At 46.2% G+C, this 17,500-nt stretch overlaps 1 protein-coding gene across 2 annotated transcripts in view; it reads left to right on the top strand.

The window, feature by feature from the left end:
• Nucleotides 1-17,500, top strand: part of LOC126571789 (discoidin domain-containing receptor 2) — a 229,819-nt gene that overhangs the window by 165,409 nt on the left and 46,910 nt on the right. For both annotated transcript variants that reach the window (XM_050230594.1, XM_050230592.1), the window contains exon 7: nt 4,134-4,313. In XM_050230594.1, the coding sequence (XP_050086551.1) occupies nt 4,134-4,313 (180 nt within the window). The remainder of the gene's footprint in view (nt 1-4,133; nt 4,314-17,500) is intronic.

Genomic DNA, 17,500 nt, shown 5'->3' on the forward strand with positions numbered 1-17,500 from the left:
CAGCTGGTGCAGCGGCTGTCAAACCGAGCCAGACCTGTCTATGACCGCTTTTACGATTGCCAATTGATTTTCTTATTTGATTTCCACCTCACCACCCCATCGTTTTTCCGCACGGGGTAATTATTTTAATGATGGTCTCCGCGAAATGAAAAGCAAAAGAAAAAAAGGGAAAAACGTGGAGGGAAACCGATATCGATTGTCTGTGCAATCTGTGGCACTGTGGCTGGAGGAGGATCACCACATCACCGAGCAAGTTGCAACAGGGCGAGCAAAAAGGATTGCCTTGAAGTGGTTCAAAGTAAGTTATTAATATCTAAAATTTATGAATTCTTTACAATAAATCAACCTGCGGCCGCCTATCGACTGACTAACTTAATAATGGAAGACAGGCGCCACATGTGTATGAGCGACACCCTTCATTCGCTTCCCCTTTTGCCTCTCAGTTAATCGATTCCTTGCTGCGTATCGCGCCAAACGACGACGGCGACGACGATTACTTATCGATCGAGGTAATGATCATTAATGGACGCTCGCTCAACGACCGCTGGCCAGGCCTTTATGCTAAAGCACATCGATGCGATTGGTAATTATGATCCGGCGACCGGTTACAGACAGCAGCGGCAGCAAGTGATTGTTCTTAATCATCGTTAACATGCACAAAGCCGCATTCATGGACATCCCTTACGTACCGTACGACATTAACGCGAACCAGGCTTGATAGTTTTCCGATTAAAAGCCTTCGATTATTGGCATTTCAATTAGCCAGAGACGATGCACACGAACGCTAATGGTGGATTTAGGAAAAGTAACGAAAGCAAACAACGCAATGCGTGTGCAATGCGAAATGGAACATTACAGAAACATTCTCCAGTCCGTCTTTACGGTGCTCGCGGATGGCATCTTTATTGGCCAAGATCGAGTTAATCGCTCGCGATGCGCATTATGTGATGCACTGCGCCACCTCTCTTCGTTCCCTTTGATCCAACACCGACTTTCGCGCTCCATACGCGATCCACTATTGAACCGTTTGATTTCTGCTGCTGCATCCACGATCCACGGTACCAGATGCATCTGAAATGGACCACCTCTCACTGGGCGAATGTTTATGAGAATTATCGGGAATGAAATGGCGCTATCTGGTCATTACTGTTGCTCGCCCCCTTTTAACCAATCTCTAGCCACCGGGTCTCTGGGTAATTAAACTATTGGCTACGAAGCGCAGACATTTCGAAGAAGGCGCCATATCGGAATGCTTCTCCCCCGTGGGAGAGATGATGGTGGTCCAGACATTACACTTCCCTCCGCATTCGAAGCATCGTATTTGCACCACACTCACATCAGACACATCAAACGCTCCGGCGGAACTCCGTATTTCATCTACGAAATGGACGGGCGCCACCAGAGAGTGGGGGAATGGTTTCGCTTTGATCTTCAAGACCTTCCGAAGATTTGTGCTCCAGTCTAGGTGGTGTGCGGTCGCGTGGCCAAAAGTTGTGTAACACAATTAAGTTCTAATTTCTCTGTGGCCCAAGAGGCCACACGCCACACCCGAAAAGGTTGACCGCGCTGCTCCAAGGAGGTTCGTAGTCGAAGGAGAATTTTGTCGAACACACGAGAAGGGATAAAATTGAAGTTTTGGAATGGATATCTGGCAACAAAAACGTTCAGATCGCGGACTCTACTGCATGGAGTGCACTCGCGCTACATTGTCAATCGTTCCCATAGGCTGCGAGTTGGTTGCCTGCCAGGCCTGTCTGCGAACTATGTTTCGTGTTCAATTTGCAGGACGCATGATCCGGCGCTCAACTCAACGAAATTGGCCTCATCAGGATCCTGGGCTCGGACCTAGGGGCGCTCTACGGAAGACATAATCCTTCCCTCGTCCTGGATGCAATCAGACACACACAGAGGAGGACTCGCCCTAGCCGGACATACAAGCTAAGCCCTAATGACGGTGCTTCGGGGACCGTCATCTGTCATGCGAACGCAGTGGAGACTTCCAAATCAAGGGAAACCGTTCCTACCGTTCGGTTGTGAGCTTTGGTGAGACTTTCAATCATGGCAACCGAGCGCACCGGCGTTGGAGCTCGTCGTCATCGCCCGAGGGGCTCTCGTGTCATTTCAAAACTAATCTCGGGTGTCGAGTCCCACGGGAGAGCGAGCGGTGGACATGACCGGTCGGCTAGGCTCCAGGGGGAAGGCATTTGTCACCTCACGGATCGGATGTGTTGCCTCAATTTTTCCCGCTTCTTCTTTTTCGCTTTCGCTCCAAGCGTCCACAAGTTAAACATTGGACCAGAGCGCAGGTCAGACCAGCGAGTGACCAGAGGCTCTAATACTTTGTGATTAGAGGGCGACACATTGGTAGGATCAGCAGGGGTCCCTTGTGTGTCTGTGCGTCATACATGTGGAGCTGAAATTACATCCACGAGGCGAACGCTGTGTCCTCCACTGGTACTAGGTCCAGGAACTTGGACTTGGACGATGTCCTGGACAATGTAGTTGCTTTTTCTCTCTCTCTCTCTCTCTCTCTCTCTCTCTCTTTCCTTCTCTGGGTGTCTGGTGTGTGATGGAAAAGCAAATTGTCGCTGGGCGAGGAAATACAATAAAAGTTGATAATGACTCCGGGGATCGATGGGACCGCGTCGACGTCCGGATCGAGCGCTGCATTCGTAACCTCCTGCAGTGGACCGAGCGAGGAGCGGTCGCGCAAAAGTGAGCCACAATGTGGCCGTTCTCCCGTCCCGGCTGGTGAAGGACCTCTTTTTATCCGCTACAAATTTCCCGGTGCCACATCATCATCGGGCGCTCTGTGGCTTCGATCTTTGGCCTCCTTTCTCCGGCCAACATTGGCATAAATTAGATTGTCTCCGAGACATTGTGTGCGCGGTTGAGATGGCTCTCGATTCGTGATGTGACTCGATCGTTTGGTGGATGATGAAAAGTTGGACGTATGACGCAGTTGGTCGATGGTGACGGATGACGAAATCAGTTCAGGACCAAATGACGTTACTAATTGAGCGCAGAATGGGGTGACGATGCAGGAATCAACTGGCTTTATTGTCAATTGTGGGCTTAAATGTTCGTACTTTTGGAACTACTTTTAGAGAGCAATGAAGTGAGTGCTATAACATCGTTTGGGTTCCTGTGCAGTGTTTCGTTGTCCCATGCGATGCAATACGGTTTGTCTGGAGTGAAGCTGTTGAGTGGAACAATGGTTTGGTAGTCGAGATATGCGTTTATTTTGTTTTGCAGAAAAGCTGGACGTTTATCACTGTAGATGGTTTCAACGACTGCAATGTATTTGCAAAGCTAAAAGAACAATTTATCAATTGTATGTTCCAGGTTTTTGGTAAACAGTAAAAATAGGAAGCGATTATCTCAATATGAGTTCTTTATTCGAAAATACAACATTGTTGCCGATATGCAAGCTTAATAAATGTTATTCTTGCCATGTTTGAAGATTAGTTTTCAAAATGCTTACCCCAAGGAGATAACAGCTGAACAAGTGCGAAATAGAAGTGACATAGAGTGAGTAAAAATTAATCTAATTCGAAACAAAATAAGTGGCAACTGTCAATATTTCTTAACAATTCCATTAAGCCAACAAAGTCGTTTTGTTATGCTACTCATTCTTCTAGACCATTTTTGTTAAGCTACATTCCATGAAATTGCTTACAAGACTATAATAAAACATGTCATTTCAGTGCCTTTACAAGTGAAATCACTGCGAAAAGTAAGGTTTTGAAGCTCTCCAAAAGCTCTTTTTAATAGGAAAACATCTGAATATGTTGCATTACCTAATACAAGTAGAACAAGTTCCTAGTGAACAAGAGCTAGTGAAGAAATGGGAAGGATATTACTAAGACACTGATAATATTACTAAGACGCGATTGTAAACATCTTAACTGTGTCTTTCTTTAAATGGATAATCAAATAGAGTTGCTTGAGAGTCCCGTAAACCTGATGCAAAATTCGAACAGATTCTGAACCTAAACCGAAAATCCAATCTTAGTGCATTTTTTTCAACCGATTATGATTGTCCTTTAACCACACGTCAGCCGAACAAATCACTTCCTTCCAATTTCACTAAATTTGATTTTTATTTCGATTTCTTCACCTCTCTTCCACAGAAGGACTCATTTCGTACAGCATTCCGAAGGGTGTGATCCGCGGCGTGGAGGTGGATCTGTCGGATCGCACGTACGACGGCGAGGAGGAAGGTGATCGGCTCGTGCACGGCCTCGGCCAGCTCGTGGACGGCCAGAAAGGGGCCGACAACTTCCGGATCGACATACACGGTTTCGGCAAAGGTAAGCCAGCAAATAGCTCGGATTTTATTTTTTGCCAAGTTCATTCGACCCCATTCCGCACGATTGAACGCAGTCCTTTGATGCATAAATTGATTTTTGAGCGGCGGTGGTCGGTGGGTGGTGTGATTAATGGAAGAAGACGGCTTTCCGAATTCTGCGCGATGAAGGAATGTTTAATTTTGTAACCAAATGCCAAGATGTCGGCTCCGTGGTCCGTTCGATTGCCGTACCTGCCAAAAACCTGCATTCATCTCTCGCCTGGCCTCCCGAATCGGAAGGCTCAGGTTCGTCCTTTGATACCCGTTCGCCTCGGCATACCATTGACGTCTTTGAAGGTGGTTTGTGTGCGCCCAGGAATCGATTACAAATACTTGGCCCCCCGTATATGTGCCAATGAGTTGGCTGCTAAATGCACTCCACAAGAGCACATACACGTTTCGCTTTGAAAGGCCATTAAAAGCTTTGCTAAATGTTGCAATAATTCAACTTCAAGCTCTCCTTGGAGTTGTCCCTTCCTGGCGTTCTTCTTCTCTCGGCGCTTTGATCGAACACACGCCAATGGCTCCAATGTTTTCCCTTCTTAGAGTAGCAGCAGAAGGAACGATTCCATTCCAGCTCGATGAAAAATCCAACAAAAGAAAATCCTTCGAGTGTTTGCCCTCGTATTAAATACTTACTCGATTCGTTGTGCGAGTGTAAGGGTGCGGCTGTCAAGTGGTCTCGACTGTCTGCCAGGTGGCTGCACCCATCATGATGTATTGGGTTCGATGCAAGGACGTGGCCCCCCACTCCCCCCCAAAAGGAAATCATTCCAGCAGAAGCAGAAAGAAAGGATTTCCATCGAACGTCGAACGAGACCCTTACCCTCCCGCAACATACGATATGATCCTATCGACTGAGGGCAAACAGATCGTTTTCTTTGTTCTTGTTTGAACTTGCACTTGCAAAACACTCATTTGCCCGAGAATTCAAGCCCTCCAGAGAGAGCAGGAGTGCAGCTCATGTGTGAAAGCGGTGCCCGATTGTTTGTTCATGGTATCCCCCCCCTCCCCCCCTTCCTCTCTGAATGCAAACTGGGGTGTAGTGGAAGGCACAAAACACCGGGAGCACCGACGGGGTGAAACATATTCTTCGTTTAATTTTTCCCCAAGTCACTCTACTCGACTCGACGGATACCGTTTGGTCCCTTGGAATTCGTTTGCAATCCATTTTGCATCCACATCCGACTCTACCTCCCGCGGGGAGCTATTGAACCGCCATCATCATCATCAACACCATTTGCGAGAGGAATGGCTTGGAATGGCAGCAACTACACACTTTTCGTACACTTCTCCTCTTCGCACAGACTCCCCGGTCGGAAATGTATGCAAATAATTGTGTGAAACACATCCTCCTCTGCTAGCTGAAGAGGTGGTAGGTTGGGGGTTCAAGGAGGTTCTGACACAAACGACTCTTGACTTGACTTGGCTGCTGCTGCTGCTGCCGCCGGTCCAAGTGAAGGGTTGTTTGCCTCCTATTTGTTTCGAAAGTTAATTGTTTCCACTCGGAACAACACTACCATCCGTGCTCACGTACTGGGAACCAACGTTCCCGTGATCCTGGCCCTCAAGCCCTCAGGAGGTGCCCAACCCAGGAGCCGGTACCCAGCAGCCGTGTAGGGGGGGGCAAGCAACTTCTTCTGCAACTGACACCGCTAAGTACGGCGAGCACTATGAGTCGGCACTTTGTTTAAAGTTGCGGACCTGAAAGGACATCCCTCGCCGTCGTCGTTCGCTCTCTTCCATAACATTTTGGCCGATGGCGTCTTCTCGAAGGCTACTAGCTACTCCATGGCACGCACCGAACAACCTCACGTCGGCCAGGAACGTTGCAACGTTACTTAATGATTTGTGGATCGCTTATGAAGCGTTGGATAAGCCCACCAGCCCACGCCCTCGGTGTGACTGGGTGTGCCATTTTCAATTACCAGCCCATAGCAGCTCAGTATTGCCAGTAGAGTAGAATTGGAAGCGAAAGCAGCAGCAGCCAGCACACATTTGCTAGCACCCTGGTCAAATGGTTCTCGATTAAACTAATGCGGTTTGTGAACTTAAGCAACGTTCAGCAGCTACGGACGTAGAGAGCAGCAACTAGCGGAAGGCAGCTCTATGTAGCCCAAGCGTGGTGAAGGATCATCGACTACATCTGTCAGAGTGCACTTGTGAGAGCGTGAGGGGGCCGGGAAGAGTGCACTAGCAGCAACAGCATGCAACACTACTAACATTGCTCCATTCGCAGTCATGCCTTGGACGCCATTTACCGGTACCGGTAACGCTTTTAAAGGTTACGGCAACTTCCGCTGAGGAATGCAATAGTTCTGCCACTGTGCTGTAACATAAATAATGTTGAATGGCTGCAGGTTGCTACCCCGTCACTTTGTCGGATTGATTCATTAAAGAGGGAGGAAAACGGAGGATTATCGGACGGTCAGCTTGGGAAATATGTTGGAACTCTCACTCTCGTATTCCTACGTCACCTTCACGCTAGTGCATTCATTCGTTAGCATATTCGATACATTGGCAAAGCTTTCGCTATTCAAAGTCCGGCGGCGCCCGGGGTCGCGTTCATCAAACGCAATCTCCATAATCAATAAAGCTTAATAATCCTAAACCACATCACCACACCAGCTGGCCACCTCGTACATAATTCTCACTCGCTCACAGACGCCACCGCTGCAATGGCCACTGAGGAACGGTGGTTGGACAATTTTGCCCCCTCAAAACCCTGGATCCGGATTTTCCATGGAGTCTTTCCACAGGGGCAGACCAGAGAGCGACTGGACTTGGTATGCTCAGTGTGACTGCCAGGATGAAAGCTGACCATGGTCTGGACGATACCTGCAACGCCAAGAGGGGACAGAAAGTGGACAGGAAAATGGGAAAAACCGCTCAGGTTGTCGCTACGTGAGTTCCGTCGGCACCGAACTCGTAGCATCTGTCTCTTTGTGAAGCGGGGGGTTTCCTGTGGTATTCCGTTGTTCCGTTGGCTTATCCTACAATCGTATGCATATTATGGATGCGATGGATGCGATGGACCCCGGAATGGGTCGTCGTCTTCGTCCATTTGTGGTCACGGTCCCTGTCTCTGTGACCGTAATCTGTTCTAGCTCTGCCCGGTACCGGTCAAGCCTGAAAGGAAAACTGGAGCTGGACGTGCAGGACTTTCGAAACCACAGCTGTATGTGTGAGCGCATGTGTGTATGTGTGTAAGCCACAGTAACCCTTAAAACCATTGTGACAATAATTTTCGATTAAATGAATATAAAATGACCGAGTGCGATCTGCAATTCAAAACCACATACCACCGCCAGCGCCTCCGCTTCACGCTTCGTTCTCGTGTCTCGTGTTTCTGTTCCTTTCGGTTGGTTGGTGTCTTCGCCAAAAATAAGCCTTCTAGAGAGAACGTACGAACAAACGGACGAGGGGCAAACGGGTGTCCCCTTGGTGTCCACTGTATCGTAATCTGGTTCCGGTGATCCGGAATGCAAATCGTTAAAAATGTATGCTACATGTTTTACTATTTGAAAATGGAATTTAAAAAACCTGCAGCACAGTACAGTTTCCTGCGTCGATTGTATCTATCCTAGCAAGTTGTATGGCGATTAACTGTAAAGTGATTAAATAGATCATATACATAGAATTTATACTGATATTTGAGCGAATGCTACAACAATCTTTGGCTGATTGGTTGTTCTTTCTAAGCAACAGAGCAAGTAGAACAACAATTACATATATTTTAAACATGCATTATGAGCTATGCGAAATGAAATGGTTGATTATCTTGAGCAAAAATAATGAAAAATTATTTCTACAAAAACCATCAAGTCAGTCCAGAGATTAACCAATTTAACACATCAATAGTTGTCAGAACAGGACCAGGGAAATGGGAACAAACTCATGTCTCATTCAATAAATTAGTAGAAGCTGATATTATACTGAAATAGCGTAGGTTGGATGATTTCAAAAAAGGCAAATGTTTAACCTTTTGTACCAGAGGTACAACATGAACACGAACATGTTGATGGTGGAATATCAGTGTGAAAAAATATCAGGATCTCAAGTAACAACTTTGCTACATACCATCATTTTCGTGTAGCATGGGAAATTACGATGTAGATTTCAAATCTACATGAGGTGGAGCATTTCGAATATTATTATTATTGGAATGCCAATCGAAAGATGAAAGATGATGAATGATGAATTAATGGAAGTGAATGCTTCCACGAACTCCCAAACATTGGGTCGCTTGCAAATATGCGTTCCGGTAAAATGTTAATTGAAGCATACCTTAAAAAGTTATGCTCAATGGCTTATAGGAATGAAAAAAAACATTCAATCTAATTGATTTTGAACATCATATTTTTTTTATCTGAGAACTCAATTATGTCCGCTATCAATTTTAAGCAAACTAAAACAAAATACCGAACAGAAATATCAAAAGCTATGTGGTTCATTTCATCTCTCCCTCCTGTCCATTGTCCACAAAGTATTCTTAGTACCAATATGCATCGATGTCTCTTTTTTGAATCAAACCAAAAGAAGAGTATGACTAGAAATGAATAAACAAGTTGACTAATTAAATGTATCGCTGACGCAGGATGGAAATATTAAATCAAAGACCCTAACCCCTTAACGCTTTCATTGTTCAACAGTACAAAAGTTGCGATAAAGTTTTCTCAAAACCAAACGAACAATCTGGAAATCTAGAACCCTTTTATACGGACTCTCAATAAATCCAACCCTCACCCCCTTGGTCATTCGCATTCGTGACCCTCTCATAACTTAAAGCAAACAGTTTGCTTTGGATCATAACTCATCAATTCGCGCAGAACGGAGAAGGTTCAGCTCGAACCGAACCTCAAACCTTCGTTTGAGAACTTTTCGCCGATAATTAATTCCCTTCCCTCGTAGGACGACGAGATGGGTTATCACGCGTGTCAGCACGTCTGGCACAGTCCGCAAGAAACCGCAACCGCCAGTAGCTGGAGCACGACACGCGGAAGTATCGACTGGAAACCGGCAAACATTATTCACTTTAGCCTTTAGCCCGCCGATACGCAGGCGAAATCAAGAGTTGTGAAATCAATACCGTCATCATCATCTAAATCAATAAACCTCGAATTCGATGCCTTCAAGAGTGTCGCCAAGATTTCCGGCAGCTCTGCCAAGATGAATGCTTACGAGCTCGCGCAACATACCCGTCATAAGTATTGGTAACGGCGACAGAGTCAGGAGGCAGAGACATCGCCTAGACCAAGGAAACATCCGGGAAAGCAGGAAAGACGGGAAAACGGGAAATCAGCATGGGAGGGATGGAGGAAAATTCAAAAGTCGGTAAAACTTGCTCCAACGACCTCCACCATTCTCCGACTAATGCCATCTTGGCGCGAGGAAATGGTGCACGGCTGAGCTGGAGCGTGTTGAACGGAAGTCGCCCCGAAAAATCTAATAATGGAAATCATTACTCCTGCACGATACTACAGCTACAGCTCCCGCCACCCAAACCTATCAGGACAGAAGGCCCTCACGGCAGGAGCAGCGAGCAAACATGCCCTCCGGGTTCTCCAACTGAACGGCACAAGGATTGTCAGGGTCCTTGTGCCGGGTGCCAAAGGAGAAACGATTTTCTTAACCCTCCCTATTCCTGCTCGTGTTTTCTTTCTGGGACATCGATTCGAGTCGAGCTGCTGCTTCCGTGCTTCGGCGCGGGAACAACATCGGAAGTCGCGCTCGCTCGGTGACAGTGTGAACCCACCGGGGGCACCGGCTGCGCGAATCACCTCCCTTTAAAGCGTTGCCTTTTCAGGGCCTCAAGAATACCGTTTTAATCCCTCACAATTACCGTGAAAAGATTATCGGTTTTCGCTTTTCGGTTTGGCAAGAAGAGACGGCCTTGTGTAGGAATACTTGTAGAAGAGGAGGATGAATTTTGATTTTATTGATTTTCCAGAGTCTCACTTCTGCGGCAATAGCAGAATACTGCGGATTTTCGTTATGATAGCTGCAGCGTAATCATCGGAGTTCTGGTAGGAGAGAAGGCAAAAGTGCCTGACCATCTTAGTCTATTGGGGTTTTTGTTTAACTCTTTGAGACACATCGCTTAGTCCCTCGTGACCTTGTATGTTTGAAGCATGAGCAACATTATTTCTATTGGTGAACAATGTTTCAAATCCATCTATATCAGTGATCTCAAACTCACATTAGCATGAGGCCCACAGAAGAAAATATGAAGCAGTCCGCGGGTCACATAATTTGGTGGTGCATGGCTTTATTAAATCTGCGTTTTTCCTACCAAAGTTCAACCGGTTTCGGTGTTCTAGAGAGGTAAAGGCAATTAAAAAAATGGTTGCAGCACCGGAAATACGAAATTATGGAGCTCCGTTGCCGAAACCAATGATGGAGGCGCCTTTAATGATGGAGGCGCCAGGTAACCGGTAGAATTGTCACTTTCAAGGTTTTGTGATATAAATTAAAATCGCTCAATAAACCACGGATCTCAAGCTTTATGATGTGTTGAAAAATCACGAGTGAATTAAAAAATCTTGCGGAATCAAAACACGTTTTCAAATTGGATCGGACATTGAAGAAACACACTTTAGCAGATCGGTTGACTTTCGATTTTTTTCGGATCTTTTCCGCGGGAAGCAAAAATAACTCCTAAAATAAAAAAGGACTTCTCGTGAAAATTGATTTTGAAATGTTTTTTTATTCACATAATTTTCAATAAACATTGTTATTTCATTGCGCATCAATCATCACGATTTGTGCGTACCGAAATTCACAGTTCACGGATCATCATCCTGGTGAAGCTTAACCCTCGAGCGTCGTCTTTCAAAGTGTACCACCAATTTGATCCGTACGGACCGTTCAAATTCGCATAGCCACCATTGTGCCACCAGGCACCTTCGTAAGAAACAGCATAATTAAGACCGACGCTTTCATCCTTCCGATCTTTTGTTGAGAACTTATACCCCTTCGAGATTGTCAACGAATCACCAGCATTGCCTTCATACGGTCCAATGACCTTCAGGTTGTATTGCGCTCTCTCAGCGCCTATTTGGAATGCACTGTAACGAGCGTATCCGTATTTGCCGGTAGAATCCTTTACCTCTACCATCAATTCATAATTACGAGCCGTCGTCAGCTGGTGAATGCGCTCGAGTCCGATCCAAAATTCACCGTCCAGCTCACCAAAGCCGTCTCGGAATTGATCCCAATTGCGATAAAAATCAACCGAACCGTTGAACCGATGTTGCACTACAATCCAACCACCATCAAACTCTTTCATCTCACAATAGACCTTAAACGGCGCACTTCTAACGTTGTTCACTCTGATAAGATACACTCCTGACGCGTTTGTTGGAACATCCTTACAAGATCCGAAGGTTGGTGGCTCAGTCACCGTCGTTTGCGTTGCGGACGTTGTTGGTGCGACACAATTAGCAATCACTTTCCGCTCCATCTCTTCGCGGTGATCCGATAGTTCATTTTTTAGTTCCAGCAACTTACGATCCAGTTGGTCAAACCTGGCCAGTAGCTTCTCGAGCACGGCTCCCGAAATTCCTTCTGTCACTGGTGCCGTTGGTGTTGTCAGGATGGCTACGGTATCTTCAGGTGGCTGGGTTGTTGTGGCTGCGTATAAACTCTCACAAAACAGTAGCAGACAAATAATTATCTTCATCGTTGAGGGATGATGCTCTCGACGCTTCGTGTCGTTTGCTGGTCGAGTCGGAACTGTGATTCAATGCTTTTCGGCAAGACGTTTTATACCCGGATTTATTGCCCGGTTTTGTATACAGCGTGTTAAGCGTGAGAACATTTTTGGGAACAATTTGCGGGAACTGCGGATGTGCTATCCACCAAGTGGTATCAAGCAAACCTCAGTAACAGGTTTGCTTCTTCGGTTTGTGGTATACTCTTTGCGGTCCTGGAGGTTTCAACGTGAGGCTCGGTTTATCCATTCGATCAACTGTGGCTGAGTGCTTTGCTTTTCGGCGCTGTGTTTCTCTCGGTCGGGCTAACAAAACAAAAAACAGTTCTCACGATCCGACGGACGAAACCGCGGCAGTTATCAATAGCAAACGCATGTGCGAGGGTCACTGATTGGGGATGCTAACCGCTACAGTTCCTTACGAGGATTGTGGAGGGAACAGCGGTCCATTTGGATTAACATCTTTTAGTTCATCGTGCGCAGTAAGCAAGAACAGGTGTACGATGGTGATACTGTGCTTTGGACCGATGTTTAAGTGGAACTCCTGTACTTGGGATGGATCTTGTACCATCGTGCATCGGTCTCATGGTGGCTCTTTGAAAAGTCACAAAAATACACAACGTTCAGTACAACAAAATACCACTTATTAACAAGGTGCGATAATCAATATGGATAGACGAGTCAGCAAACGTTATACAAGTGGGAGAGTTCTATCAATCGAACGAATTAGTGGTTAACGATGATTCGAATGAAGTACAAACCGTTCTGTTGTGATGAAGATGACTATTCGGATACATAGAGAGATACTGATTGTTAAAACCTTCCAAGGGTCCTTCCAAGGATTCCTCTGGATCTATGTGGAAGACGAACAGAAGGAATCAGGATTAGGTGGTTCACAGTACAACCAGGTCTCATTCGAAGGTATCTATGGCTTACAGAGTGAATGTTACATAATTTGAGGTGCCCCTTCACCAGTGCCATAAAAATATTAGAGAAGAGTCATCCAGGCGAGAAAGTAGAGCAGTAGAACGAGAAAAAGAGAAATAGAAAGAGAAAGAAGAGAAAGGATAGAAGAGAGCAGGTGAAAAACCACGAACGGCGACAGACAGTGTTGAAACAGAACGCTGAAATAGAGGAGTGGTTGTTTTTTTTAAATTGAAGAGTGCAAATTTCGTCCAATTGTCGGTTTACGACCCGGCGTCAAATAAAGCTAAAATCATTCTGCAGAATACCGCGAATAGTCTCGGCTACGCTTCATCGCTAACAGTGACCTTGAGCATCGAATAGACATCCCACTCAAGAGTTTTAAAACTTCTTGTAAGATTAACACGTATGAATTAAAATACATTAACACATACCGCGGAAGCAAATGACTTGGAATTACAATTCAAACAATCGTGCCAATTTTGTACCCCTTGTAATCCAAGAATAGGAAGACTACTCCAGAACATAAAGAAAGAATTCCTCATCGAAAGGCCAAATAAAAAGGACATACATTATGCTTGCCTTACCGTGCTGGTGGCTTTAAATTGGTGTCCGTCTTTCCTGGCGTTCCGCTTTCGCTACTTTGTCATCCTTCCTTCCTTCCTTCCTTCCTTCGTTGCTTCGTTGGGCCGCTTCCGGCCCCCGGGTAGTGAGGATACTTTCACTTTCATGCCATTGTGGTCGGCCGGAGAGAACCCCCTGCTGGCAAGTAGCCACACGACCAACGTCTCGACACCCCCTCCCCCTTTCCCTCCCCACAATAGCTCATGTCAAAGCGATGTTTCTCATTCGTTATCTTGCCAAATCGTTAAGTACCGCCACTGGTCTGTGGTGGCGTCTGTTTGATTGTGTGCGTTCGCATGTAAGAGATTCTTTGGTCGATCGACTCGATTCGACTTTTGGAGTCGCTCCCCGTTTCCTCTCTCTGTATTCCGCCATCATGCCAAAAAGGGTGAGCTTCGCCTTCGCTAATGGCGTCACGGTGGTGGCGGTGGTGGTGAAGGCACCGGAGGCGTGTATTCCTGCCGAACGATTTGTAACGCGTCGCGGCAACGGAAACGGAAATGGTGGAGGTAGCGGCCGACGCTGGCAACCGGCAACCGGCCCTTAACGACATGGAAAACTGGTCGTTTTCCTTATCCTCGCCCCCCCATCTCTTGATGTGCCGGGGGCGGTTTTTATCTATTTTGCGACTAGCGTGCAGGGGGGGATGGGATGGACTGGCCGGCGCACTCTGGTGTGTTCGGTGGGAGAATGGGATGACTTCCCACTTGAAGTTCTGTTGCGATGGTACCGGCCAAAGGACATCATTATATTGAACCAACCGAGCAAGTAGTAATCCGTCCAATCGATTTTGCGCATCTGCATCGAACGGACCGATTTCGCGCTCACTCCTTTTCTCTCGCTTTTCTCTCTCTCTCTCTCTCTCTCTCTTTCTTTTTCTGCATACAAAACATTATCACAGACATTGATAAATGTGCGGGATTGGACAATGTTTATGAGCAAAAACATGATCTGCGTCGAGGCTTCAAGTCGCAACTCTTGGACTCTTTCTCGGATTGACAAACGGACCAGAGGTGGTGGAACACAAGAATCCCCGGGATGTAACAGGGGAATTCAGGGGGCCCAACCGGAACCAGCTAATGAAATTGAATTGAACATTCAGTTTCCATTTTTGTTTTATTGTCAACCTACGGGAGAACTACCATTCGGATCTTCCCACAAGTCCGGACTATGGCTAGGCGTACACGTGTGGGTCTCTGTGCCTGATGGTCGTGGCGTATGGTCGCGATTTCAATTTCCCAAATCCCACCGAATGTCCCACGGAACGCAGCAGTAATCCCGAACGAGCGCCCGGACACTAGCACTCACCAGATTGATGCCCTGTTGGATGCGGCAATGTAGCTGGTGCTATTTCCGGTGCTTCACCGGTTCCGGTTGGCCAATTTCAGGCCAGTGGCACCATCACCATCGCTACATCCACTACGGATCATTAATGAACGGTTCCGGATCGATGCGTGCCGTGCAATCGCAATCTGCTTCTGCGCTTCCAGCCCCTGATTCTCTGTTACACTGTCGGCTCTCTCCGGGACCGGCAACGTGACAGGGACCAGCGCATACCGACATGAGACACCCGGGGCCCGTGAGGTGACATTCGAAATCTGTTGAACATTTCCGCCGGAATGGTTTTCGCACTCGCGTGGTTTCCCTGGATGGTGTCTGTTGCCGGTAGGTGCCATCCGCTGCTCCCGGATTCGACGCGAATTGCGAATGCATCACACGCGCTGCGCCCGCAGGATACTTTCCCCGAAATGAAACGGGCGCTGGGCTGCCACTGGGGGCAACAAATAAAGCACCGGAAAGCAAAAGGTGATGGCGACCAACAACCGTCCATGGGGGAAGAGGGTGTTCTAATCCGTGCCGGATGGAAACCGAACGAAGTGTTTCGAATGTCGATTGTGAACGCTCCATTGGGTGTGGTAGTTTGTGTTGTTTTTTTATTTCTTCTTTCCCTTTAAAGTAAGCAGTTTTTGTTGGTTTTTCCAGTTATTTTATAAGGGAATTGCTTCGTTTAAACAAAACACAAGGTACTTTGGGACAAGAAATCAAAACTTCTCAATAGTTTAAATCCCTTCGTACTTTATAATAGTAGCTTTCTTGATCTTGCTGGTTCTTGATCTTACGCTTGCTGGTAACATTAAAAAGAAATCGTCCTTTCAAGCCCTGTTTTTAGTCTTTATAACAAGTCAGCACTTTTGGCACGTTGTTCAGACTGTGTTTCCTTTTGTAGATAATGCGTAAATTAGATTTTTATTGCTCTGTAATCTTTGAGAAGTGCTGCTAGGAACAGTATGTTCCGATTTATCGTATATTTATTATGAGGCTATCTATTTGAATCGATACTTCAATTCAGTCTTTCATCAAAGAGTTCTTCTTCGATAAATTTAAATTATCTGTTCTACCTATTTGATCATTGACGTTATGGTTAAAAATATTCAAACAGAAAACCAGCTAAATTGAGGCAGCCTTAGTTTACCTTATTATTTATTATTATTAATAATTAATTAATAATAAGGTATTATTATTAATAATAAGGTAAACTAAGGCTTCGTCCATTTATTTCTTAAATAATTACTGATAGAGCCTCTTTTTGGTTAACAAATATCTGCATTATTATGAAACATGATGTGCAAAACAAGTGTATTTAAATTTAATAACACTTTTGTCTAATTCAAATGAATAAAAAATCTAAGGCGTGATCTTGGTAAAAATTCATGTTAGCACTCGCAGTTCATTTTTATATAATTGGTTGTAACATTTTAGAAAAACATAAAATAAGCATTAGAGCCCATTAATCCACTCACAAATCTCCCAACGTAACTTCGCTTCGCTCAACACCTTCTGTCCTGCTCCTTGGCCACTTTACATTCCATAAATTTATGAAGGAAAAATCAGTACAAGCTCTCTGTCTCTCTTAAACTATTGTTTCCGAACCCCCTTGCTAGTCCCAGCAAATATGAACAATCCTGCTTTGCTACAATTGTTTCATCAACTACACAGGCGAGCAAGTTCCGCTCGGCTCCTCGACTTGTCGAACGTTAGCCGCAAGGCACTCCAGGCGCCCACAGCGCAAGGCTCGTACTCGCACTGTTCCACCTTGCAGAGCACAGCACAGCGAACGCGGTTTGTCTTGCGATGCTCCCACGACCAGAAGACAATGACAAAGGAAATTTCATTTCCCGCTCCACCAAAGGGAGTCGATCCCGGGAGGAGATCCAGGACAAAGGATAACCCAGGGGGTGTTCGAGGGGGGCACAAATGCCATTACAACTGCACTGCAAACTTCCACTGGTAACCCACTTATGTTTGCACTGAATTAAAAATATTTCCCGGAGATAAATTTAATGAAAAACAAACACCATACTTTCCACATCACCGCGCGCTCCGCACACCGTGGCCAGGGAGCCGTTTCCCTTGTTCGCTTCGTTCCAGGACGGCCAACCGGCCGGCTGGCCGGTGAGCGCTTTCTCCTCTTTCGTCTGAACCTTACAACGGAGTTACGCGATAGCGTGGCCGGCTTCATCTCTCTCTCTCTCTTTCTGTGGGTTCTCCGGCACTGGTCGGTCTTGCAAATTATGTTCCGTTCCATTCTCTTATCTCTCTTGTGCCACTAGGGCGGCGATACCACATCATGCGCATCAGGCTACCGGCCGCAATGGCATCCGGCAACGTTCTTTCCTTGGCTTCACGCAATCGCTCACCATCGTACGCGGCTTCTTTCTGCTAAATTGTGAAGTTATGTTGGTACCGGGTGCCTGCATAAACAATAGAATTTCTTCTCCTCATTCTCCTGCTGCGGCGGCCAAGTAATATGAGATCGCAGCGAGTAACCAAGCGAGGACTCCACAGTGTACCTCGTACAATCAATGCAAGGATGTGTGGCGTTTAGCATA

Source organism: Anopheles aquasalis, chromosome 2 (genome assembly GCF_943734665.1).
Source record: "Anopheles aquasalis chromosome 2, idAnoAquaMG_Q_19, whole genome shotgun sequence".
In the NCBI taxonomy this organism is placed as follows: Eukaryota; Metazoa; Arthropoda; class Insecta; order Diptera; family Culicidae; genus Anopheles; species Anopheles aquasalis.